The sequence below is a fragment of the Budorcas taxicolor genome, chromosome 3 (genome assembly GCF_023091745.1).
Source record: "Budorcas taxicolor isolate Tak-1 chromosome 3, Takin1.1, whole genome shotgun sequence".
NCBI lineage: Eukaryota > Metazoa > Chordata > Mammalia > Artiodactyla > Bovidae > Budorcas > Budorcas taxicolor.
The window spans coordinates 81,232,584-81,257,293 of record NC_068912.1 but is presented as its reverse complement, the minus strand read 5'-3'; the positions used below and the strand labels follow the sequence as shown (position 1 = coordinate 81,257,293).

Here is a 24,710-nt window from a genome sequence, read left to right as displayed (position 1 = left end):
TGTTGGAGAAGACTCTTGAGAATCCCTTGGACTACAAGGAGATCCAACCAGTCCATCCTAAAGGAGATCGGTCCTGGGTATTCATTGGAGGGACTGATGTTGAAGGTGAAACTCCAATACTTTGGTCACCTGATGCAGAGGGCTGACTCACTGGAAGATAACCTGATGCTGAGAAAGATTGAGGGTAGGAGGAGAAGGGGACGACAGACGATGAGATGGTTTAATGGCATCATCAACACAATGGACATGTGTTTGGGTGGACTCTGGGAATTGGTGATGGATAGGGAGGCCTGGCGTGCTGCAGTTCATGGGGTCTCAAAGAGTTTGACCAACCGAGCGACTGAACTGAACTGAACTGGTATAGTTGTTTATTGATCCTTCAAATTTATATATCCTCTGGATAGCTTTTTATCTTATTTCATGTTATCACAAGGCTACTTTAGAAGCTGGACCTTTATTATTTCTGCAGGGTATCTGATTTGTATATGTTAATTATTCCTTTCGTTCCAATTCTTAAAAAAATCATTAAATGTAGCTTGTGTGTATATTATATGCAAGTTCTTAGGCATAGTGGTGAATGCAAAGACCATTGAATAAACTCTACCAAATGTGTCTCTCTGAGTAAGACTCTCTCTCCAACCAAAGAGCAAGCTTACTCTTAAAGAAAAGTTTCATCTGCTTCCCACCCACTCTGGAAGATATAGTGCAGTCCACATCAAATCCTTGTTTAAACAGTTGCAATATTTTTGAAAATATAGCCCAGTATGTTTTCCAAATATGAAACAAAAGAAAATTCTTGTTGCTTTTGAAATATCAGCTGTCAGATTACTGGTCTTATTAGTGAAAAACTGCTATCATTTCCATAACTCTTAAGCCACAATAATCTACTCCAAGCTGTATCTACACTTAGACATTCTGGTTGTAATTATTTTGGCTATATTTTATTATCTAGATTCTGGTTGTAATTATTTTGACTATATTATCTAGTTTGTTTGTTGTAAACTAACATTCAGCATACTGAATTATTGAATAAATATTTCAAATTTTATTAATATTAATTTTGAGATTCCAGATAAATAAGATCATAGCCTAACAGAACTACCATGTTTTGGTTCCTACTGGTCACCTATGTTATCCAGATGTGCAGATACTATTATAGGCAGAATTTTGAAACTGTCCCCAAGACTTCCACAGTCTGGTTACTCAGTCAAACTCTAATCTAGATGTGAATGAATTTTGCAGAAGGAGTTACCATTACTAATAAGCTCACCTTAAGTAGAAAGGTTTCCTGAATTATGCAAGGGGATGACCAAAATAATCGCATGAGCCCTTACCAATAGAAGAGGAAGATAAGAGTCTCTCAAAGAAATGGAGTAAAGATGGAGGAAAGGAAATGGTAGGAGAGGTCCAAGCAAAAGAAGGTTTGTTTTTTTTTCACACTTTTGCCTCTGAGACATAGAGGTCCAAGTGTAAGTACCAGCAAGAGTTGTCTCAGGGTTGAGAGCAGCCCCCAGTTAACCATCAGCAAAGAAACAGAAAACAGTTCTACAAATAGTGAATTCAGGAACTGAATTCATCTAACAGACAACCATAGGAGTGGAAAAGGTCAATTTTCATTCCAATCCCAAAGAAAGGCAATGCCAAAGAATGCTCTAACTACCGCACAATTGCACTCATCTCAAACACTAGCAAAATAATGCTCGAAATTCTCCAAGCCAGGCTTCAAAAGTACATGAACCTAGAACTACCAGATGTTCAAGCTGGAATTAGAAATGGCAGAAGAACCAGAGATCAAATGCCAACATCCATTGGATCATCGAAAAAGCAAGAGAGTTTCAGAAAAACCTTTACCTTTGCTTTATTAACTACGCCAAAGCCTTTGACTGTGTGGATTACAACAAACTGTGAAAAATTCTTAAAGAGATGGGAATACCAGATCACCTTATCCTGCTTCCTGAGAAATCTGTATTCAGGTCAGGAAGCAACAGTTAGAACCGGACATGGAACAACAGACTGGTTCTGGATAGGAAAAGGAGTATGACAAGGTTGTATATTGTCACCCTGCTTATTTAAATATATAGAGTATATCATGTGAAATGCTGAATGAATGAAGCAAATGAATGAATGAATGGATAGATGAAGCACAAGCTGTAATCAAGATTATAGGGAGAAAGATCTATAAGTTCATACAGATGACACCACCCTTATGGCAGAAAATAAAGAGAAACTAAAGAGCCTCTTGATGAAAGTGAAAGAGGAGAATGAGAAAGCTGGTTTAAAACTCAACATTCAGAAAACTAAGATTATGGCATCCGGTCCCATCACTTCATGGCAAACAGATGAAACAGTGGAAACAGTGACAGACTTTATTTTTGGGGACTCCAAAATCACTGAAGATGGTGACTGCAACCATGAAATTAAAAGATACTTGCTCCTTGGAAGAAAAGCTATGACCAACCTAGATAGCATATTGAAAAGCAGAGACATTACTTTGCCAACAAAGGTCTATCTAGTCAAAGCTATGGTTTTTCCAGTAGTCATGTATGTATGTGAGAGTTGGGCTATAAAGAAAGCTGAATGCTGAAGAATTGATGCTTTTAAACTGTGGTGTTGGAGAAGATTCTTGAGAGTCCCTTGGACAGCAAGGACGTCCAACCAGTCTATCCTAAAGGAAATCAGTCCTGAATATTCACTGGAAAGACTGATGCTGAAGCTGAAACTCCAATACTTTGGCCATGTGATGTGAAGAACTGACTTATTTGAAAAGACCCTGATACTGGGAAAGATTGAAGGCAGGAGGAGAAGGGGATGACAGAGGATGAGATGGTTGGATGGCATCACCGACTCAATGGATATGAGTTTGAGCAAATTCTGGGAGTTGGTGATGGACAGGGAAACCTGGCATGCTGCAGTCCATGGGGTCGCAAAGAGCTGAATACAACTGAGTGACTGAACTGAACTAACTGAACAGAAACCTGAACTGTGAGACACATTCTTCCCAGAACCTCTGATAAGAGCCCAGCCAGCAGATACCTTAATTTCAGTCTTGTGCAATCTTGAGAAGAGAAGCCAGTACAACCAACCCCAGCTTCCTACCTGTAGAAATATGAAGAGAATAAATTTGTGTTGATTTAGATGCTAAATTTGTGGCAGTTTGTTATAGCAGTGGTAGAAAACTACGGTTGTTCAGTCGCTAAGTCATGTCCCTTTGTGACCCCGTGGACTGCAGCATTTACACTTCCATGACCTTCACTATCTCCAAGAGTTTGCTCAAACTCATGTCGACTGAGTCAGTGATGTCATCCAACCATCTTATCCTCTGCTACCCTCTTCTCTTTTTGCCTTCAGTCTTTCTCAGCATCAGGGTCTTTTCCATCGAGTCGGCTCTTCACATCAGGTGGCCAAAGTATTAGAGCTTCAGTTTCAGCATCAGTCCTTCTAATGAATATTTAGGGTTGAGTTCCTTTAGGATTGACTGGTTTGATCTCCTTGCAGCCCAAAGGACTCTCAAGAGTCTTCTCTAGCACCACAATTTAAAAACATCAATTCAGTGCTCAGCCTTTTTTATGGTCTGACTCTCATATCTGTACATGACTACTGAAAAAACCATAGCTTTGACTATGTGGGCCTTTGTTGGCAAAGTGATGTCTTTGCTTTTTAATATGCTCCCTAGGTTTCTCACAGCTTTTCTTCCAAGGAGCAAGCATCTTTTAATTTCATGGTTACAGTCACTGCAGTAATTTGGGAGTCCAGGAAAATAAAATCCGTTACTGATTCTACTTTTTCCCCTTCTATTTGCCATGAAGGATGGGACCATGAGTGTCTTGAGAGAAAGGACAATGTCTCATTTGTCTTTGTCTCCAGGTGGACACATTGTAGGCATTTAATAAATGCTTCTTGAATGTTGTATGTACTGGTTTGTCTTTTTGCCTTAAGAAAAAAGCCGCTTTAAAAATTCTATGTTTTATATGTTTTCCTATAGTTAGTTATGCTTTCTAATCCAGTGCTAGAAAATCCAGTGAATTTGAAAGCAGCCTATATACTGATGAAAGGTTAAACTCTGTACATGCCATGATCTTAATTTTTTAGATGTTGAGACAACTACTTGTTTTTGTTGTTCAGCCTCTAAGTCATGTCTGACACTTTCCAACCCCATGGACTGTAGCACGCCAGGCCTCCCTGTCTCTAACTATCTCCTGGAGTTTGCCTAAATTCATGTCCATTGAGTTGGTGATGCCATCCAAACATCTCATCTTATGTCACCCTCTTCTCTTTCTCCCTTCAGTCTTTCTCAGCAGAGAAAACTACTAGTGATACCAAATTAAGCATTCAGTGACCTGTGGGGATATTGAATTGCATGCAGGCTTTTCATACATGTGTTTGTTTATGCATGATCTAAATATGATCTCATGTTAAAATGTAATTATTTTTTAATGAAATGTTTCAGTGTTTCCTAATGTTTAGTTCCCTTTACACATAAATCAATTTAAAGTTATGTGATAGGAAGGAATAATTTCAAGGAGGAACTTGTAACTTGCTTTGATCCTAATGTTTGGCTCATGAATGTACAGTATAAAACCAAGATAGATCATGAGTGTCTTGATAATAAGGACCATGTCTCATTTGTCTTTGCCTCCAGGTGGACACATTGTAGGCATTTATAAATGCTTCTTGAATGTTGTATGTACTGGTTTGTCTTTTTGCCCTAAGAAAAAAGCCGCTTTAAAAATTCTGTGTTTTATATGTTTTCCTATAGGTTATGCTTTCTAATCCAGTGCTAGAAAATCCAGTGAATTTGGAAGCAGCCCATATACTGATGAAAGATGAAACTCTGTACAGACTAATAATTCTACGACTTTTCCACCGGCCGTTACCATGTAAGAAGTGACTACTTATTGTTATTTGCCAATTATTAATGATTCATAGCAAGTAAATGATGTAGCAAGTAACTTGCATACAACAATATTTTCTGCATCCATTTTCAGTAATGAAATCATACTAAGATCTCTCCTGTCGTACCTGTGTCAAATCCGTCTGTGTAATCCTTTCTTTTTCTAATTGAAGTATAACTGACTTACAACGTTGTATTGGTTTCAGGTGTACAGCAAAATGATTCAGTTATACATACTTATTTATCTGTTTTATATATGTGTTTTTTCAGATTCTTTTCTCTTATAGGTTATTATAAAATATTGAGTTTAATTCCCTGTGCTATACAGTAGGTCCCTATTGATTATATATTTTATGTATAGTAGAGTATATATGTTAATTCCAAACTCCTAATTTACCCCTGCTTTCCTCTTTGGTAACCACAAGTTTGTTTTCTATGTCTGTAGGTCTAATGCTATATTGTATATAGGTTCATTTCCATCATTTTTTTAGATTCCACATATAAGCAGTATATTTGTCTTTCTCCATTTGGTTTAGTGTGATCCTTTTTTTAAAATTATCAAAAGTTGTAAGCTTAGTATCTTTAAATGTCATGGTCATATGGACAAATGGTGCCCATGTCATAAAGATATGACATCAATTTTTAACTCTCTGATCTATAGTAGCTATTTCTCAGACTTCACCCTCAGTAACCACCAGATCTTACTAATCTGAGACTCCTTTCCCCTTGGTTAGGAAAACTGTCAGCATTTTTTTTTCTAGAGAGGTCCCCTTCTAGGTTTTCCTTCAAAGAATCCATGTGGCAATGACTGAGGCTTTGCAGTCTTTCTGTTGTGTTGACCAATGTTTTTCTGATACCCTTGGTCATTTCACTCTCTTCTTACCCACAACCCTTTCATAACTCTTAACTCCATCACCTCATAGCTCCTTTGCTTTCTCTACAATGAGAATAGTAAAGCTATTGGCTCCCCTTGCCCAGAGGGGTTAGCCACAGGTGAGGGTTGGGCCCCTGGTGACATAGCGTTTTCCTTTACAATCTGCCCTTCCTTTCAGTGGTACCCAACAGCATCACACAGTAACTGGCATTGTTACCTCCCCAGTCAGTAGGCCATGCTGCTCAGGCTCACTCTTCCGAACTGATCTCTCTTGTGTTTTTTCTCTTCACTAGATGTCCATGGTCTCTTCTTCTTTCCCCTTCTGGGACCTGCCAGTCCATTAAACGTGTACAGTTTGCGATGAAGTCAAGCGCTTTTCCGCAGAGCATCTGAATCTGGGCAGTATTGATCAGGCATCTTTTCCAGTATCTTCAAATATGTCATGATTGTCACAGAGTTCTTCAGAATTCTCTTGACAATTTTAAGGCTGGTGTGTCCACAGAGGAATGGTACTTCTTCAAGCTGATCATATTTCTGACCAACCAGAATCTGTAGCATTCCCTTGCTGTATCCTCTCCACTCAGGAAATGTTTGTGGAATGAGTAAATGAACAATACGTATCCCTTAATCTTTCATCAAGCTCTACAGTACTATCCTTGCACAAGAATATTCTATACAAAGCTATATCCATATTCTGGTGAATGGTAATTTAAGAACCGGTTGTAGAGAATTTTCATGATAAATGATTCTGTGCATTAGATTTTGGTTTTAGATCCTGAAAGAGAAGGATGAGAAGAAATTGGAAGGCAAGGTGGCCCTTTCTTTTCTTCTTTTCTCTCAGGTCAATGTCACCCTTCATTCCTTTTAGTCCTCCAGCTTTGCCATCAACCCAGACAGGAAAGCTGTCCAGGTTGCCAAATCACCGAACAAATGAGTGACAGAACAAATAGTGCTTTGGCAGGTTTTCACTGTTTGCTTTATGTGTGTTGGTGAAATATGTGGAAATCCAAGACAGTGAATAGTTCTCAGCTTTCCTGCCCTCTCAGCAGGACTGGAGGAGTACCTTTAGTGCCAGGAAGAAAAGGATTTTCTGCAGCTTCGTAGGGAAAGACTGCTGTAATGAAGCAGAAGCAGCTGCTATGGTGGAAAATAAAGTGCAAAAAACCATGTTCACTCTAAATTAGATGGTCGTATAGTACCATGTGGATTTCTGTGGAAAATAACATCCAGTGAGAATTAATTACCTATAATGACTTGGGCTTCCCTGGTAGCTCAGCTGGTAAAAATCTGCCTGCGATGCAGGAGACCCTGGTTCAATTCCTGGGTCGGGAAGATCCACTGGAGAAGGGATAGTCTACCCACTCCAGCATTCTTGGACTTCCCTGATGGCTCAGCTGGTAAAGAATCTGCCTGCAGTACAGGAGACCTGGGTTTGATCCCTGGGTTGGGAAGATCCCTTGGAGAAGGGATAGGCTACCCACGCCAGTGATCCTGGGCTTCCCTCATGGCTCAGCTGGTAAAGAGTCCACCTGCAATGCAGGAGACCTGGGTTTGATCCCTGGGTTGGGAAGATCCCCTGGAGAAGGGAACAGCTACCCACTCCAGTATTCTGGCCTGGAGAATTCAGTGGACTGTATAGACCATGGGGTCGCAAAGATTCAGACACGACTGAGCCACTTTCACTTTAATGACTTGAAAAAAAGATCTGATTACTGCTAGAATCAGATCTCATATTCATTTAATGTATTAATAAAGAGGTCTAGAAAGTACATAGAAGAAATTATTATCCCATTCTCAGGTAACACAGAACTGGAGTAGATAATTAATTACATACATGAGAAACTCAAGAGGCAGCTAACTGTATCATCTCTGTAGGCATTAATTTTAGGCTACAACAATATTGTCAATGCCCAGTAGCAGTGTCTGGCCATAGGTATTGAATAAACATTTGTAGATTGAATGAATAAAAAACACATAAACTTGGATCCTGATTTTACTTCATAGTTTACAGAGTGCTTTCACATGCATTTATCTGCCTGATCCTCAGCCTCTTCCTCAGTGAGGAAGCTGAGGATCAAGATGAAAGGATTAGCCCAAGGCCACACGGAGCTAAGCTACAAGGCCAGAGAGCCAACCTGGATATTCCCATTGCCCCTCCAATGGGATAATGCAATGCAAACCTCCAATTTAATGCAATGAACATAAAGTCATCCATTTGGGATCAAAGAATTAAATTTCCAAGTACAGAAGAGAAGAGACCTGACTTCATGGCAGAACATTAGTCTATGAAAAACTATCAGAAAACTCTTTGAACAGAAGCCTGATGTGAATAATAATTAATTAATAATAATAATAATTTACCAAGCATGTGTAAGATGATAGCTTTCCTGACTCTGGTTTGTTGTGCCCTCCAAGCATGCTCAACTTGGAGCCTCACATTTCCTGTGCTGAAGAAACTGTACACTTAGCTAACGGAAGGAAAGCTAAAAGGCAGTTGTAAAATCTGTTTTCAAATATCTGAAGGGATTGCCTATAGAAAAGGGAAATTTCTTCTCCATTGTTCCAGGATACTAATATCAGACTAATATTGAAGCTACAAGTCAGTCATATCTTCCCCAGAACTGGTAGGTTGTAGTCACTGATGTCCACGGTATATAGGCTTCACCCTATTTTGTGTCAGAACATACCTTGAATACACCAGGAACTTTTTTTTTTTTTTCTCTCATAATCAGTGGTCTGGAATTAATTTTGTTATCCTAAGCCTAAGACTCCCATTTGGTATGTAGACATGCCAGTGCCTCTCGTTCCCCAGAGTTTGCCTACCATCTGCTGTGTGCCTGAAGAGCTAGGTCTTTGCCTTGGTGGATTGACAAGAATGCACAAGCTGTGAGCTCAAACCCAACATTTGGAGATCCCAGTGACCTTCCCATGTCTCAGCAGCCTCTTCTTGTGGCCTGGACTCTGACCCCCTTACTTATAGTTTGGTGCTCACACATACCAAACTGCCTGGAGCAGTCCTGGGGTAATCATGTTGAGTTCTCCCTTCACTCCCTTCATTCCAGTTTGGGCAATCAGTTACAGTCAGTTGGGTTAGCTGATCTTCCTAGATGTTGCATTTGCAGCATCCCTCAGGGGAAAGTCCATCCAGCAGGTCCCAGCCAACCAAACACAAGGAAAGATTTTCTAACCATTCAAGTCACTTACGAATGGGCAAGACTGTTGACAGGTGGTAATCTCCCTATCACCAAAGGTATGCTTTCATAGCTTTCGTTCATTTGGCAGAGCTTAATGACTTGATGTTCAGGGATGTTCTCAAAGAATATTTTGCCCAGTGTCAGGAGTTGGACAAGGGGATTTTTCAAGTGCCTCCTAAGTTATATTTCAGTTTGTTTATGAAAACTTGGAGGTCTGGAAGAAGACAATGTATAAAATAACTGTGTTGCCTCCTAGATTCTGAGTAAATTAGAGACTTTCTAATTTGTTACAAAGGGATTTCATATATAGTAGTCCCCCCTTATCTACCATTTCACTTTCCGTTTTTAGCCATCTAAAAGTATTAAATGGAAAATTCCGTAAGTAAATGATTCATGAGTTTTCAATTGTGCATCGTTCTGAGTAGCATGATGAAATCTCTTGCCATCCAGCTTCATCCTGCCCAGCATGTGAATGATCTCTTTGTTCAGTATTTCTCACCCGTTAGTCACTTAGTAGCCATCTGTGTTATCAAATGAACTGTCTGATATCTGAGGTATCTTAGTGCTTCTGATCAAGTGACCCTTACTTAATCATGACCCCAAAGCACAAGAGTAGTGCTGCTGGCCATTCACACATGTCAAGAGAAGCCATAAAGGGCTTCCTTTAAGTGAAAGTTCTTGACTTAGTAAGAAAAAATCTCATATCTGAGGTTGCTACGATTTACAGTAAGAACAAATCTTCTATCCATGAAATTGTGAAGGAGAAAGAAATCCATGCTAATTTTGCTGTCATACCTCAAAGTGCAAAAGATATGGCCACAAAGCATAAGTGCTTAGTTAAGATGGAAACAAGATATTAAATTTGTCCAAGATATTTTGAGAGAGAAAGAGACCACATTCACATAACTTTTCTTGTAGTATGTTGTTACAATTGTTCCATCTTATTATTAATTATTCTTGTTAACCTCTTACTGTGCCTAAGTTACAAATGAAACTTCATCATAAGTATGTATGTATAGGGAAAAAAAAACATAGTATAATGTATACAGGGTTTCATACTGTCCATGTTTTTAAGCACCACTGGGAGGCTTGGAGGGTATCTCCTGCTAATAATGAGGAACTACTGTAAGCTCATACATCTTATCTTTTTTTTTTTTCCAGTTTGTCCCAGTGAATTTTTATTTCTGTGTGGTAATATGGTCAAATTGTTTTTTGTTTAGCATGTTTATTTTGATATTTAAAGCATGCATGCGTGCATACTCAGTCACTCAGTTGTGTCCAGTTCTTTACAACTCCGTGGGCTATAACCGACCAGACTTCTCTGTTCATGGGATTTCCCAGGCAAGAATACTGAAGTGGGTAGCTATTTGCTCCTCCAGTGGAGGGGATCTTCCCAACCCAGGGATCAAACCAGCATCTCCTATGTCTCCTGCGTTGGCAGGTGGATTCTTTACCACTGAGCCACCTGGGAAGCCCTATTCAAAGCATAGAGTTCATATAATTTTAAAAAATCTTTGGTTGAAATAAAATGTATAAGAATATAAAAATAAATAATAGTAGCCAAACCTAAGGTAATAATTTTTCTTTTAGCTAGGCATACTCCTTTCAGTTCAGTTCAGTTGCTCAGTCTTGTCCAACTCTTTGCGATCCCATGAATCACAGCACGCCAGGCCTCCCTGTCCATCACCAGCTCCTGGAGTTCACTCAAACTCACGTCCATGGAGTCGGTGATGCCATCCAGCCATCATATCCTCTTGCTTTAGCTTTTGTTAAAGGAGAGTCATTCTACTAAGTTTCAGATTCTATCTGAATAAAATTACTGACAGTCAAAATACAAGAATAGAGAAGAATTATAGAAATAATTATACTACTAATTCACATTATGAAGTACTTTATTTTATTTTTTCTCAATGAAACATTGTTTTCTTTATTTTTTTAATATAAATTTGTTTACTTTAATTGGAGGCTAATTACTTTACAATATTATATTGGTTTTGCCATACATCAACATGAATCCACCACAGGTGTACACGTGTTCCCCATCCTGAACCCCTCTTCCACCTCCCTCCCCGTACCATCCCTCTGGAACATCCCAGTGCACCAGCCCCAAGCATGCTGTATCATGCATTGAACCTGGACTGGTGATTTGTTTTGTATATGATATTATACATGTTTCAATGCCATTCTCCCAAATCATCCCACCCTCTCCCTCTCCCACAGAGTCCAAAAGACTGTTCTATACATCTGTGTCTCTTTTGCTGTCTCGTGTACAGGGTTATCGTTACCATCTTTCTAAATTCCATATATATATGTTAGCCTACTGTATTGGTGTTTTTCTTTCTGGCTTACTTCACTCTGTATAATAGGCTCCAGTTTCATCCACCTCATTAGAACGGATTCAAATGTATTCTTTTTAATGGCTGAGTAATACTCCATTGTGTATATGTACCACAGCTTTCTTATCCATTCATCTTCTGATGGACATCTAGGTTGCTTCCATGTCCTGGCTATTACAAACAGTGCTGCGATGTACATTGGGGTACACGTGTCTCTTTCAATTCTGGTTTCCTCAGTGTGTATGTCCAGTAGTAGAATGGCTGAGTCATAAGGCAGTTCAGTTTCCAGTTTTTTAAGGAATCTCCACAATGTTCTCCATAGTGGCTGTACTAGTTTGCATTCCCACCAACAGTGTAAGAGGGTTCCCTTTTCTCCACACCCTCTCCAGCATTTATTGCCTGAAGACTTTTGGATAGCAGCCATTCTGACTGGCATGAAATGGTACCTCATTGTGGTTCTGATTTGCATTTCTCTGAGTGATGAGTGATGTTAGGCATCTTTTCATGTGTTTGTTATCCATCTGTATGTCTTCTTTGGAGAAATGTCTGTTTAGTTCTTTGGCCCCTTTTTTGATTGGGTCGTTTATTTTTCTGGAATTGAGCTGCAGGAGTTGCTTGTATATTTTTGAGATTAGTTCTTTGTCAGTTGCTTTATTTGCTGTTATTTTCTCCCATTCTGAAGGCTGTCTTTTCACCTTGCTTATAGTTTCCTTTGTTGTGCAGAAGCTTTTAATTTTAATTAGGTCCCATTTGTTTATTTTTGCTTTTATTTCCAATATTCTGGGAGGTGGGTCATAGAGGATCCTGCTGTGATTTATGCTGGAGAGTGTTTTGCCTATGTTCTTCTCTAGAAGTTTTATAGTTTCTGGTCTTACATTTAGATCTTTAATCCATTTTGAGTTTATTTTTGTGTGCAGTGTTAGAAAGTGTTCTAGTTTCATTCTTTTACAAGTGGTTGACCAATTTTCCCAGCACCACTTGTTAAAGAGATTGTCTTTTCGCCATTGTATATTCTTGCCTCCTTTGTCAAAGATAAGGTGTCCATTGGTGTGTGGATTTATCTCTGGGCTTTCTATTTTGTTCCATTGATCTATATTTCTGTCTTTGTGGTAGTACCATACTGTCTTGATGACTGTGGCTTTGTAGTAGAGCCTGAAGTCAGGCAGGTTGATTCCTCCAGTTCCATTCTTCTTTCTCAAGATTGCTTTGGCTATTCGAGGTTTTTTGTATTTCCATACAAATTGTGAAATTATTTGTTCTAGCTCTGTGAAAAATACCATTGGTAGCTTGATAGGGATTGCATTGAATCTATAGAATGCTTTGGGTAATATACTCATTTTCACTATATTGATTCTTCTGATCCATGTACATGGTATATTTCTCCATCTATTAGTGTCCTCTTTGATTTCTTTCACCAGTGTTTTATAGTTTTCTATATATAGGTCTCTAGTTTCTTTCAGTTCAGTTCAGTCGCTCAGCCTTGTCCGACTCTTTGCGACCCCATGAACGCAGCACGCCAGGCCTCCCTGTCCATCACCAACTCTTGGAGTTCCCTCAGACTCACGTCCATCGAGTCAGTGATGCCATCCAGCCATCTCATCCTCGGTTGTCTCCTCCTCCTCCTGCCCCCAATCCCTCCCAGCATCAGAGTCTTTTCCAATGAGTCAGCTCTTCACATGAGGTGGCCAAAGTGCTGGATTTTCAGCTTCAGCATCATTCCTTCCAAAGAAATCCCAGGGCTGATCTCCTTCAGAATGGACTGGTTGGATCTCCTTGCAGTCCAAGGGACTCTCAAGAGTCTTCTCCAACACCACAGTTCAAAAGCATCAATTCTTCGGTGTTCAGCCTTCTTCACAGTCCAACTCTCACATCCATATATGACCACAGGAAAAACCATAGCCTTGACTAGACGGACCTTAGTCAGCAAAGTAATGTCTCTGCTTTTGAATTTGTAGGTAGATATATTCCTAAGTATTTTATTCTTTTTGTTGCAATGGTGAATGGAATTGTTTCCTTAATTTCTCTTTCTATTTTCTCATTATTAGTGTATAGGTATGCAAGGGATTTCTGTGTGTTGATTTTATATCCTGCAACTTTACTATATTCATTGATTAGCTCTAGTAATTTTCTGGTGGAGTCTTTAGGGTTTTCTATGTAGAGGATCATGTCATCTGCAAACAGTGAGAGATTTACTTCTTCTTTTCCGACTTGGATTCCTTTTATTTCTTTTTCTGCTCTGATTGCGGTGGCCAAAACTTCCAAAACTATGTTGAATAGTAGTGGTGAAATTGGGCACCCTTGTCTTGTTCCTGACTTTTGGGGAAATGCTTTCAATTTTTCACCATTGAGGATAATGTTTGCTGTGGGTTTGCCATATATAGCTTTTATTATGTTGAGGTTATGTTCCTTCTATTCCTGCTTTCTGGAGAGTTTTTATCATAAATGGATGTTGAATTTTGTCAAAGGCTTTCTCTGCTTCTATTGTGATAATCATAAGGCTTTTATTTTTCAATTTGTTAATGTGGTGTATTACATTGATTGATTTGCAAATATTGAAGAATCCTTGCATCCCTGGGATAAAGCCCACTTGGTCATGGTGCACGATCTTTTTAATGTGTTGTTGGATTCTGATTGCTAGAATTTTGTTAAGGATTTTTGCATCTAAGTTCATCAGTGATATTGGCCCATAGTTTTCTTTCTTTGTGGCATCTTTGTCAGGTTTTGTTATTAGGGTGATGGTGGCCTCATAGAATGAATTTGGAAGTTTACCTTCCTCTGCAATTTTCTGGAAGAGTTTGAGTAGGATAGGTGTTAGCTCTTCTCTAAATTTTTGGTAGAATTCAGCTGTGAAGCCGTCTGGACCTGGGCTTTTGTTTGCTGGAAGATTTCTGATTACAGTTTCAATTTCTGTGCTTGTGATGGGTCTGTTAAGATTTTCTATTTCTTCCTGGTTCAGTTTTGGAAAGTTGTACTTTTCTACGAATTTGTCCATTTCTTCCAAGCTGTCCATTTTATTGGCATACAACTGCTGATAGTAGTCTCTTATGATCCTTTGTATTTCTGTGTTGTCTGTTGTGATCTCTCCATTTTCATTTCTAACTTTATTGATTTGATTTTTCTCCCTTTGTTTCTTGATGAGTCTAGCTAATGGCTTGTCAATTTTATTTATCCTTTCAAAGAACCAGCTTTTGGCTTTGTTGATTTTTGCTATGGTCTCTTTTGTGTTTTTTTTTTTTTTTTTTTTTTTGCATTTATTTCTGCCCTAATTTTTAAGATTTCTTTCCTTCTACTAATCCTGGGGTTCTTCATTTCTTCCTTTTCTAGTTGCTTTAGATGTAGAGTTAGGTTATTTATTTGACTTTTTTCTTGTTTCTTGAGGTATGCCTGTATTGCTATGAACCTTCCCCTTAGCACTGCTTTTACAGTGTCCCACAGGTTTGGGGTTGTGTTTTCATTTTCATTCGTTTCTATGCATATTTTGATTTCTTCTGTGATATGTTGGTTATTCAGCAGCGTCTTGTTCAGCCTCCATATGTTGGAATTTTTTATAGTTTTTCTCCTTTAATTGAGATCTAATCTTACTGCATTGTGGTCAGAAAAGATGCTTGGAATGATTTCAATTTTTTTTGTATTTACCAAGGCTAGATTTATGGCCCAGTATGTGATCTATCCTGGAGACGTTTCCATGTGCGCTTGAGAAAAACATGAAATTCATTGTTTTGGTGTGAAATGACCTTATAGATATCAATTAGGTCTAACTGGTCTGTTGTATCATTTAAAGTTTGTGTTTCCTTGTTAGTTTTCTGTTTAGTTGATCTATCCATAGGTGTGAGTGGGGTATTAAAGTCTCCCACTATTATTGTGTTATTGTTAATTTTCCCTTTCATATTGTTAGCATTTGTCTTACACATTGTGGTGCTCCTATGTTGGGTTCATATATATTTATAATTGTCATATCTTCTTCTTGGATTGATCCTTTGATCATTATGTAGTGGCCTTCTTTGTCTCTTTTCACAGCCTTTGTTTTAAAGTCTATTTTATCTGATATGAGTATTGTTACTCCTGCTTTCTTTTGGTCTCTATTTGCATGGAATATCTTTTTCCAGCCCTTCACTTTCAGTCTGTATGTGTCCCCTGTTTTGAGGTGGGTCTCTTGTAGACAGCATATATAGGGGTCTTATTTTTGTATCCATTCAGCCAGTCTTTGTCTTTTGGTTGGGGCATTCAACCCATTTACATTTAAGGTAATTATTGATAAGTATGATTCCATTGCCATTTACTTTATTGTTTTGGGTTCGAGTTTATACACCCTTTTTGTGTTTCCTGTCTAGAGAAGATCCTTTAGCATTTGTTGGAGAGCTGGTTTGGTGGTGCTGAATTCTCTCAGCTTTTGCTTGTCTGTAAAGCTTTTGATTTCTCCTTCATATTTGAATGAGCTCCTTGCTGGGCACAGTAATCTGGGCTGTAGGTTATTTTCTTTCATCTCTTTAAGTATGTCCTGCCATTGCCTCCTGGCCTGAAGAGTTTCTATTGAAAGATCAGCTGTTATCCTTATGGGAATCCTCTTGCGTGTTATTTGTTGTTTTTCTCTTGCTGCTTTTAATATTTGTTCTTTGTGTTTGACCTTTGTTAATTTGATTAATATGTGTCTTGGGGTGTTTCGCCTTGGGTTTATCCTGTTTGGGACTCTGGGTTTCTTGTACTTGGGTGATTATTTCCTCCCCCATTTTAGGGAAGTTTTCAACTGTTGTCTCCTCAAGTATTTTCTTATGGTCTTTCTTTTTGTCTTCTTCTTCTGGGACTTCTATAATTCGAATGTTGGGGTGTTTAACGTTGTCCTGGAGGTCTCTGAGATTGTCCTCATTTCTTTTAATTCGGTTTTCTTTTTTCCTCTCTGATTCGTTTATTTCTACCATGCTATCTTCTGCTTCACTAATCCTATCTTCTGCCTCTGTTATTCTGCTATTTGTTCCCTCCAGAGTGTTTTTGATCTCATTTATTGCATTATTCATTTCTTCTAGGTCCTTGTTAAACCTTTCTTGAATCTTCTCAATCCTTGTCTCCAGGCTATTTATCTGTGATTCCATTTTGATTTCAAGATTTTGGATCATTTTCACTATCATTATTTGGAATTCTTTATCAGGTAGATTCCCTATCTCTTCCTCTTTTGTTTGATTTGGTGGGCATTTATCCTGTTCCTTTACCTGCTGGGTATTCCTCTGTCTCTTTGTCCTGTTTATATTGCTGTGTTTGGGGTGGCCTTTCTGTATTCTGGCAGTTTGTGGAGTTTCCTCGCTGTGGGTTGGGTTGTACGGGTGGCTTGTCAAGGTTTCCTGGTTAGGGAAGTTTGTGTTGGTGTTCTGGTGGGTGGAGCTGGATTTCTTCTCTCTGGAGTGCAATGACATGTCCAGTAATGAGTTATGAGATGTCAATGGATTTGAAAAGACTTTGGGCAGCCTGTATATTGAAGCTCAGGGCTTTGTTCCTGTGTTGCTGGAGAATTTGCATGGTATGTCTTCCTCTGGAACTTGTTGGCCCTTGGGCAGTGCTTGGTTTCAGTTTAGGTATGGAGGCGTTTGATGAGCTCCTGTCGATTAATGTACCCTGGAGTCAGGAGTTCTCTGGTGTTCTCAAAAATAAGGAATGCTTCACGAAATTGCATGTCATCCTTGCACAGGGGCCATGCCAATCTTCTCTGTATCATTCCAACTTTAGTATATGTGCTGCCAAAGCGAGCACTATGTAGTACTTAAAAAAAAAATGATTGCGTAAATACATCCCATTCTGCTTACAGTGAGGAAGATGTGATAAGCATTTGATTCTTCTTCAGTTAAGTTCTCAGTTTGTTCACTGTTCTTTTTAAAGTCCTCAGTACAATAGAACAGGTTTTAAAGAAACTTGTTTCTACAGCTGAAGCAGATGATGTCTCAGAATTTCAGGTGTTTTTTTTCTTCAAAGGGAGTATTGGTTGTTGAGTATTCCTATAAGAATTCCATTTCCTCTGGAAAAATATTCTTTCTGAATATCAGGAAGAAGGAATTTAGCCCAGTAGGATAACTTGCTAATTAAGGAACATGAGCTTTAGTACCGCCGTTCAACCATAGTTTTGTTGTTGATGATCACAGTATTATCACAGACAGATCTGACATCTACAGGTGCCAGGCAGTGTAAAAATTCTGACATTAACAGGGACAGTGTATGTGGATCTGTTTGCTGGGGTTACAAACCTCGCTTTTCCTGTTTGTGCTTCATTGCACCAGATAGTCTAATAACTTTTAAGCCAAGTTTTAAAGCAGTGTTACTAAAGATCTTAAGTATCTATTTTCTGTCAAAGAAGTATTTGTTCATAGCTTTAAAGAACAAATAATCCAAATCAGTTTTTAAGGAAAGACAGTTTTTAAGGATTTATAAGCCCCACCATCCATAACTAAAAGGTGCCCCCACCCCCTACAAGGTACCAACAGCTTTCAACACATTTAGCTGTTTCTTTTGGAATTACCAGTGTATTTCTAAGTGTATTCCATACTAAAATTCTAGGATTTTCCATTTAGATATGACTCATGGGCCTCTTCTGAAAGATAAAGATTGAAATTTTATGGTGCCATTTCCACTCACGTTTTCTCTTCCCCATTCTCCTAGTATCATTCATTTATGTTCATATGACAGTAAATATTTTTCACAGATGAGCCCTGACTGACTTTTATTTTCTTGGACAAATGGCCTGTATTTTTATTCCCTTGGTTTTGTTTTTTGGATTTATTTTGGTTTGTGTTTTGGAAGAATATCTACCATTTATTCTTCCCCCAAACTTTCTGACAAAACTGCGAAGAACAGTTTTGGTATTCTGTTTGGTTTTCCCCCTGGGAAACACCTTTGCTGAGGCACTCATTCATCCTCCTCTTCCAGTTCTGAACTGGCAGTTCTCTCACAGGAATCCTGGGAAGACCTTTCTGCCCACCTATTGAATGGGAGCTCTTGCGTGATGTTGCCTTTTCCTCCTGGTTGGTTTGCTCCTTCATTTTGTTGAAACACTTCTGCCAGGAGCTTCCTAGTACAGGAGCACTAAACCTTTCATTACTTTACATGCCTAACAATGTATTCACTCCACTCTCATATGTTCATAATTTGGTTACAGTTTAGTTTGAAAATAGTTTTCTTTCAGAATTGTAAAGACTACTTTCCAGTATTACCCTTAAGAAGTCTGCTTACATTCAGATGTCTGCTTCTCCACATGTGATTTTTTTTTTCCACATGTGATTTATTTTCAGTGGAAGCTTTTAAAATCTTCTCTTTATTCCCAGTGGTCTGAAATTTCTTGATAATACTTCTTGATATAATTTCATTTTTTTTCCCTCCTCATTCATCATGTAGAGCATTTCATAGGCTGTTTGAATCTTGAACTCTAATTCTTTAGTTTTGGACTTCCAGAAAAGTATGTTTCTCATATCTATTTTCTTCCTGTTTATTTGTTCTCGTTGTTATCATTCATAATAAGGACTTTACTCAATTATCTACCCATCTTTAACTGTGCATCTGTATGATACATGAAAATCATTCACTGAATGATGAATGAAATGATGAATGACATTCATTGAAAAGACTGGAAATTTTGGATACAGACTAGGCTCACTGATGGTTTTGTTTCATTATAGGATTATTCACTGAGGATCTGACTTTACCATTAGCTAGGCTTAACTCTTTATTCTGAGATGAATCCTCCAGTCATATGCCTGAAGAGAGAAAGGTTAACTACTTACACTCTAGGAGCTGGACAAGGAGAGAGAGTAAGGAATATTGCTCATTCAATATGATCTATTTGATTTATTCTCTGTCATCAGTCCCTTACCATATTCTTGTTCTGCTGTCCCCTGAATCTCTCTGGGTCAATCTCTCCAGAATAAGGTATCTTCCCTCCTGCCTAGGCAGCAGTGGCCATCTGGTTGCATAGGATGAAGGCTGTGTCTTTGGTATCCACACTATACATGTCACCTTTCAGGGGTATCTAGTACCTCCAATTCCTAAATTGTTTCTCAAGTTCTGAAGTGTAAATCTGCTTGCTTTTTATTGGCCTTCTCTCATCATGTCATTAGGTTTCAAATTTCTATGACCTGTTAAGATGGTTACCACTTGACATCTGCTTTCTATCTTGAACATTTTTCTTGCCATCTTTCTTTTGCTCTTCTTGAGGTTTTACACCTTTTTTTTTTTTCCCCGACCCCATAGACTGTAGCCTGCCAGGCTCCTCTGTCCATGGGTATACTCCAGGCAAGAATACTGGAGTGGGTTGCGATTTCCTTCTCCAAACACCTTATTTTTATTCCTTTCTTACCATCTTATTAGGGCTTGGAAAGAATGCACATAGGGCCATATATTCAGTCTCCCTTAAGTAAACCAGAATCTTTTCATATTTTTCTTTATAGCAAAAGATGATGGTTCTGAGTCACCAAAAGAGCAAGATAAACTTAACAGGTAAGTTTTCCTTTATACAGTTCTATGCCAATTTATACACTAAAAGAACTATTGACTTAAATTGTATTTTCATTTTTTGACTTAGAAAAATGATTTCATTTAAATATATCTTGATATATATATCTTAATATATATATCTTATATATTTTTTTTTCAAGAAGAATGTAAAAATCTTGAGTTCTTTCTAGACTATTTAATTAAAATTGAATGTAGCTATATTAGTTGCCTAGCCTTTTTTTAATATAAATTTATTTATTTTAACTGGAGGCTAATTACTTTACAATATTGTATTGGTTTTGCCATACATCAACATGAATCCACCACAGGTGTACATGTGTTCCCCATCCTGAACCCCTCTCCCACCTCCCTCCCCATACCATCCCTCTGGGTCATCCCAGTGCACCAGCCCCAAGCATCCTGTATCCTGCATTGTTCCTGGACTGGCAGTTCGTTTCATATATGACATTATACATGTTTCAATGCCATTCTCCCAAATCATCCCACCCTCCCCCTCTCCCACAGAGTCCAGCAGACTGTTCTATAGTTGCCTAGTCTTTTATTTTTCATTTCTGAAAAGGAAAAACAAGACCATTGTCTACATTATAGCCCAACCATTATATATCATAAAAATCCAAGCAGTTTAGGGAAAGAATAAGTCTTGGAGCAAAATGGTGAGAGTTAGGTTGAAGCCATTGTACCCTTGGGAGACCACCTGAGAGTGTGACCTTGAACACTTGGACAGGTGTAGGTTCTGCAGCTTTTAGGTTCTCTAACATTTGCATCAGCCTTATTTTAATAGTCAATCAGACTGTTTCTGCATAGAAGATAGCCAATTTACTACTGCTGAAATAATACTTATTGTTTTATACTGTACATGCTCCAAAACAAGGATCCTCTTAGTGGATTAGTAATAGTAAAATGTTCCCAAAAGACTAAAATCAAAAGGAACACTCAGATCCAGACTCTGTCCCAGAACGTGAGATAATGTTATACCAAGGGGCTCTCTGCCTGGAAGTGTTAGAACCTCAGAATGAGAAGACCCAGAGCAACTGATGAAATGGTTAATTGGAACATGACAGCAAGAGCATTGACCTTGTCTGTCCCCCAGCACTGAGATGAAGCCCAGCCAGTAGCAGTGGTGGCATTTGTCTCAGGCAGGAGCAGGAAGAAGGGGAGACCCTGTCACAGGGAGGAAACTTCGGCCCTTGGGTTCTTTGGGGCGCTGAGTCCCTCATCAGACAGGCAGCAGGGTAACCAGACAGCACCATGAGGATCCAGCACTGATCATAGGACTATAAAATCTGGAGCCTGGAAGAAAGAGTTCACTAGAACTGTGTTCAGAAATGACTCAAGAACCATGGTGAGATCAACTTGCATTTGTTATTTTCTTGGAAAATCAAGATTCATGACATTGAAAGGGAAAAAAAGAAGTGAAAAGTTGGGAGAGAATAATGTCTTATACCTATAAGTACCTACAGTGAGATTCTAGGCAGAGGGAATAGCTAGGGTATTGACTAATTGAGTATTGGATGTGAGCAAGGTGTGTTGGAGGGCTTCCTAGGTGGCTCAAGTGGTAAAGAATCCGCCTGACAATGCAGGAGGTGCAGGAGGCACCAGTTTGATCTCTGGGTCAGGAGGATCCCCTGAAGAGGAAATGGCAACCCATTCGAGTATTCTTGCCTAAAGAATCCTATGGACAGAGGAGCCTGGCGGGCTATAGTCCATGGGGTTGCCAAAGTTGGTCGGAACTGAGCATGCACACAGATGTGTTAGAGGATCAGAAAGAAGGCCACTGCAGCTGGAACACAGCAAGAGGGAAGAAGAGATGGGTAGGGGTGGAGTAAGAGATGTAGATAGGGCTTTATAAACTAGGTAAGAAATTTGCATTTTATTAATCTTGCAGTGGGAATTGCGACACAACTGGACAGCTTTTAAGAAGAGAAAGGTGTAATCAGATTTACATTTTAAAGGACCACTTTAACTGCCTCCTGGGGGATCAACTGTGAAGGATCTAAGGTGGAAACAAAAAGAATTATTTGGTTACTTTAGTAGACCAGGGGAAAAATGCGTGGTTTGGGCTAGGGCTAAGGGCGTAAATGTGGAGTGGGAGATAAGTGGATGAAATGGCTGGATTCAAGGCTTTAGCTTGACCTTTTTGGGGCAAGAGAAAAAGTGGAATCAAGGATTAGTAATAGATTGTGGTTTGAACTGGATGGGTACCACAGTGACATATTAAGATGGGGGAGATTGGAAGATCACACTACTGGCTTAAACTACCAATCCCAGTTATTGATGAAGCTGTGATTGAACTGTAGCGCTCTTACGTTGCTATGCCTATTGACTGCCCACAGCCAGTTCAGAACACAGTTTAGCAGTTTCTTGTCATGTCTAAGGTTCACCTGCCCTCTAACCCACTCCTAAGTATTTACCTAAAAGAAATAAAAGTATATATTAACAAAAGGCTTGTACAGAAATGTTCATAGCAGATTATTTGTAATATCCCAAACTGAAAACAACTAAAATTTCCATCAACAGTCAGTATTATATATCCAGCAGTTGAATATATAAATAAATTGTGTTGTATTTATAAACTGAATACTCTCAGCAATAAAATTGTTGATACATGCAACAACATGGAATAGGAATACAGGCATTATGTTGAGGGGAAAAAAAAACAACTCAGTAATAAAAGAGTACATGCTGTAGAGTTCAATTTGTATGAAGTCTAGGACAGGCAAAACTCATCTATGGTGATAGAGAACTGGATCAGTGATAACCCAAAGTGTCAAGGGAGCTTAACTGGGAAGGGGCAGTAGGGAACTTTCAGGACTAGTGAAAACATTCTGTAACTTGTTTGGGCTTATGGTTATGCAGGGGCATGCTTTTATCAAAACTCATCAATCTGTGCTCTTAACACTTGTACATTTTACTGAATGTCAATTATACTTTAACAAAGCTAATTTTAAAGGTATTCAACTAACTTTACAACTCTACTAAATTAGATTTAGAGTTACTTCAAATAAAATCTTTTTTAAAAAGGCATTCAAACTCTTCCAGTAAATAGAGACAGTGAATATATGTCACCAAACTTCAAAACTCTGATTCTAAAATCAGAATTCATTACAAGAAAGGAAAATTATAGGTCAGTATTCTCATAAACCTGAAATGTATAAATTCTAACCAAAATATTAGCAAATTAAACCCACTGATATATAAAGAAGGGATAGTACATGATGACTAAGTGAGCTTTGTTTCAGGAAAGCCAGATTGGTTTAAAACTTGAAAATCAATGCATGTAACTCAGTTAGCCAAATAAAAGAAAAATAAAAACATAGAATTATCTGTCTTAATCTAGAAAAATAATTAATACTCATTCATGATAAAAATTCTCACTAAACTAGGAATAGAAGAGAATTTCCTTATTTCAATAAAGGGAATCTACAGAAATCAAACCAGTTAATCCTAAGGGAAATCAGTCCTGAATGTGCATTGGAAGGACTGATGCCGAAGCTGAAGCTTCAATACTTTGGCCACCTGATGCAAAGAACTGACTCATTGGAAAAGACCCTGATGCTTTGAAGATTGAAGGCAGGAGGAGAAGGGGATGACAGAGGACGACAGTTGGATGGCATCGCCAACTCGATGGACGTGAGTTTGAGTAAGCACCAGGAGTTGGTGATGGACTGGGAAGCCTGGTGTGCTGCAGTCCATGAGGTCACAAAGTGTCGGACATGACTGAGTGACTGAACTGAATTGAATAGAACTCTAACAGCTAACCTCACACTTAAATGTGAAATGTTTAATCCTTTTCTCCTGAGTTTAGGAGCAAGGCAAATATCCACATTATTACTGTTTCTATCTAACACTGTACTGAAGTCCTAGCCAATGCAATGAGGGAAGAAAAACAAAAGTTATAAAATTTGGAAAGAATACAGTAAACCATTTGTATTCACAGATAACACAATTACATACATATTGAAATCCAAAATAATATACAAACTTGAAAGTTTGAAAATTAGCAAGTAAATCTAGCAAGGATCTTAGCTAGAAGATGAATATTAAAAAATTAACTTTTTATCAACATAAAAATGAAACTTTAAAAATACCATTACAACAGCATCAAAATGTAACAAAAGATGAGTAAGACATTTATACTGAAAATCACAAAATATATATGGGAGGATTTTTTTCAATACCTAAAGAAATAGAGATATACAATGTTTACCACTTAGAAAAGACTCAATATTGTTACAGTATCAATTCTTCCCAAATTGTAGATTCAGTTCACTCTCAGTCAAAACCTCAGCAGCCTTATTTTTTTTTCTGGGAATTGATAAGGTGGTCTAAAATGTATCTAGAAATGCAAAAGGTTTAAAGTAACAAGGCAGTCTTGAAGAAGAACAAAGAGGATCAACAGTCTCAGAGACCAGGACATACTAGTAAGCTAGAATGAACTGTACTATTATTGGAGCTATTTAGGTCAGATTCCTGTTATCACTGAGGTCCTGATTTAGAGCCGGGGTAAGATCCAGTCCCCACATCAGACCACAGGGCATGTGGGAGAACAGGAGAAGAATGGAACAGCTATTGGGGAGGCAACCACAATATCCAGTGTGACAACCTTCATGTATGTATTATTTTTATTGGACATGAATCTTAATGCGTATGACTTTGATAGGCTCAGGGGGCAAAAGAGTCTGTAATAGAACTGCTTGTACAGACATGGATGTGTAAGCCTGTGGTACACTTAGGATCGTCAGGAAACAGTTCCATGTGAATGGAGCCTGTGGATGTGAGGATGAATGATGGGAGAAAAGGTTGGAAATGGCCAGATGATGAACCGCCTCAAATTCTATGTAAAAGTTTTTAGATGCCATCCTATAGAAGTAGATAACCTACTGTGGCTTTCAAGCAAAGACATAATAACCTGGAGGAGGGAGAGACCA

The 24,710-nt window shown here is 38.5% G+C and overlaps 1 protein-coding gene and 1 non-coding gene across 2 annotated transcripts in view; one reads left to right on the top strand and one right to left on the bottom strand.

Annotated features, from left to right (window-relative positions):
- Positions 1–24,710, top strand: part of UBE2U (ubiquitin conjugating enzyme E2 U) — a 77,895-nt gene that overhangs the window by 14,371 nt on the left and 38,814 nt on the right. The window contains exons 5-6 of the mRNA XM_052637919.1: positions 4,757–4,877; positions 19,716–19,764. Coding sequence (XP_052493879.1) covers positions 4,757–4,877; positions 19,716–19,764 — 170 coding nt within the window. The remainder of the gene's footprint in view (positions 1–4,756; positions 4,878–19,715; positions 19,765–24,710) is intronic.
- LOC128045931 (U6 spliceosomal RNA) lies at positions 16,928–17,034 on the bottom strand. The gene has a single exon (XR_008199252.1). It is a non-coding gene; the product is annotated as a U6 spliceosomal RNA (small nuclear RNA).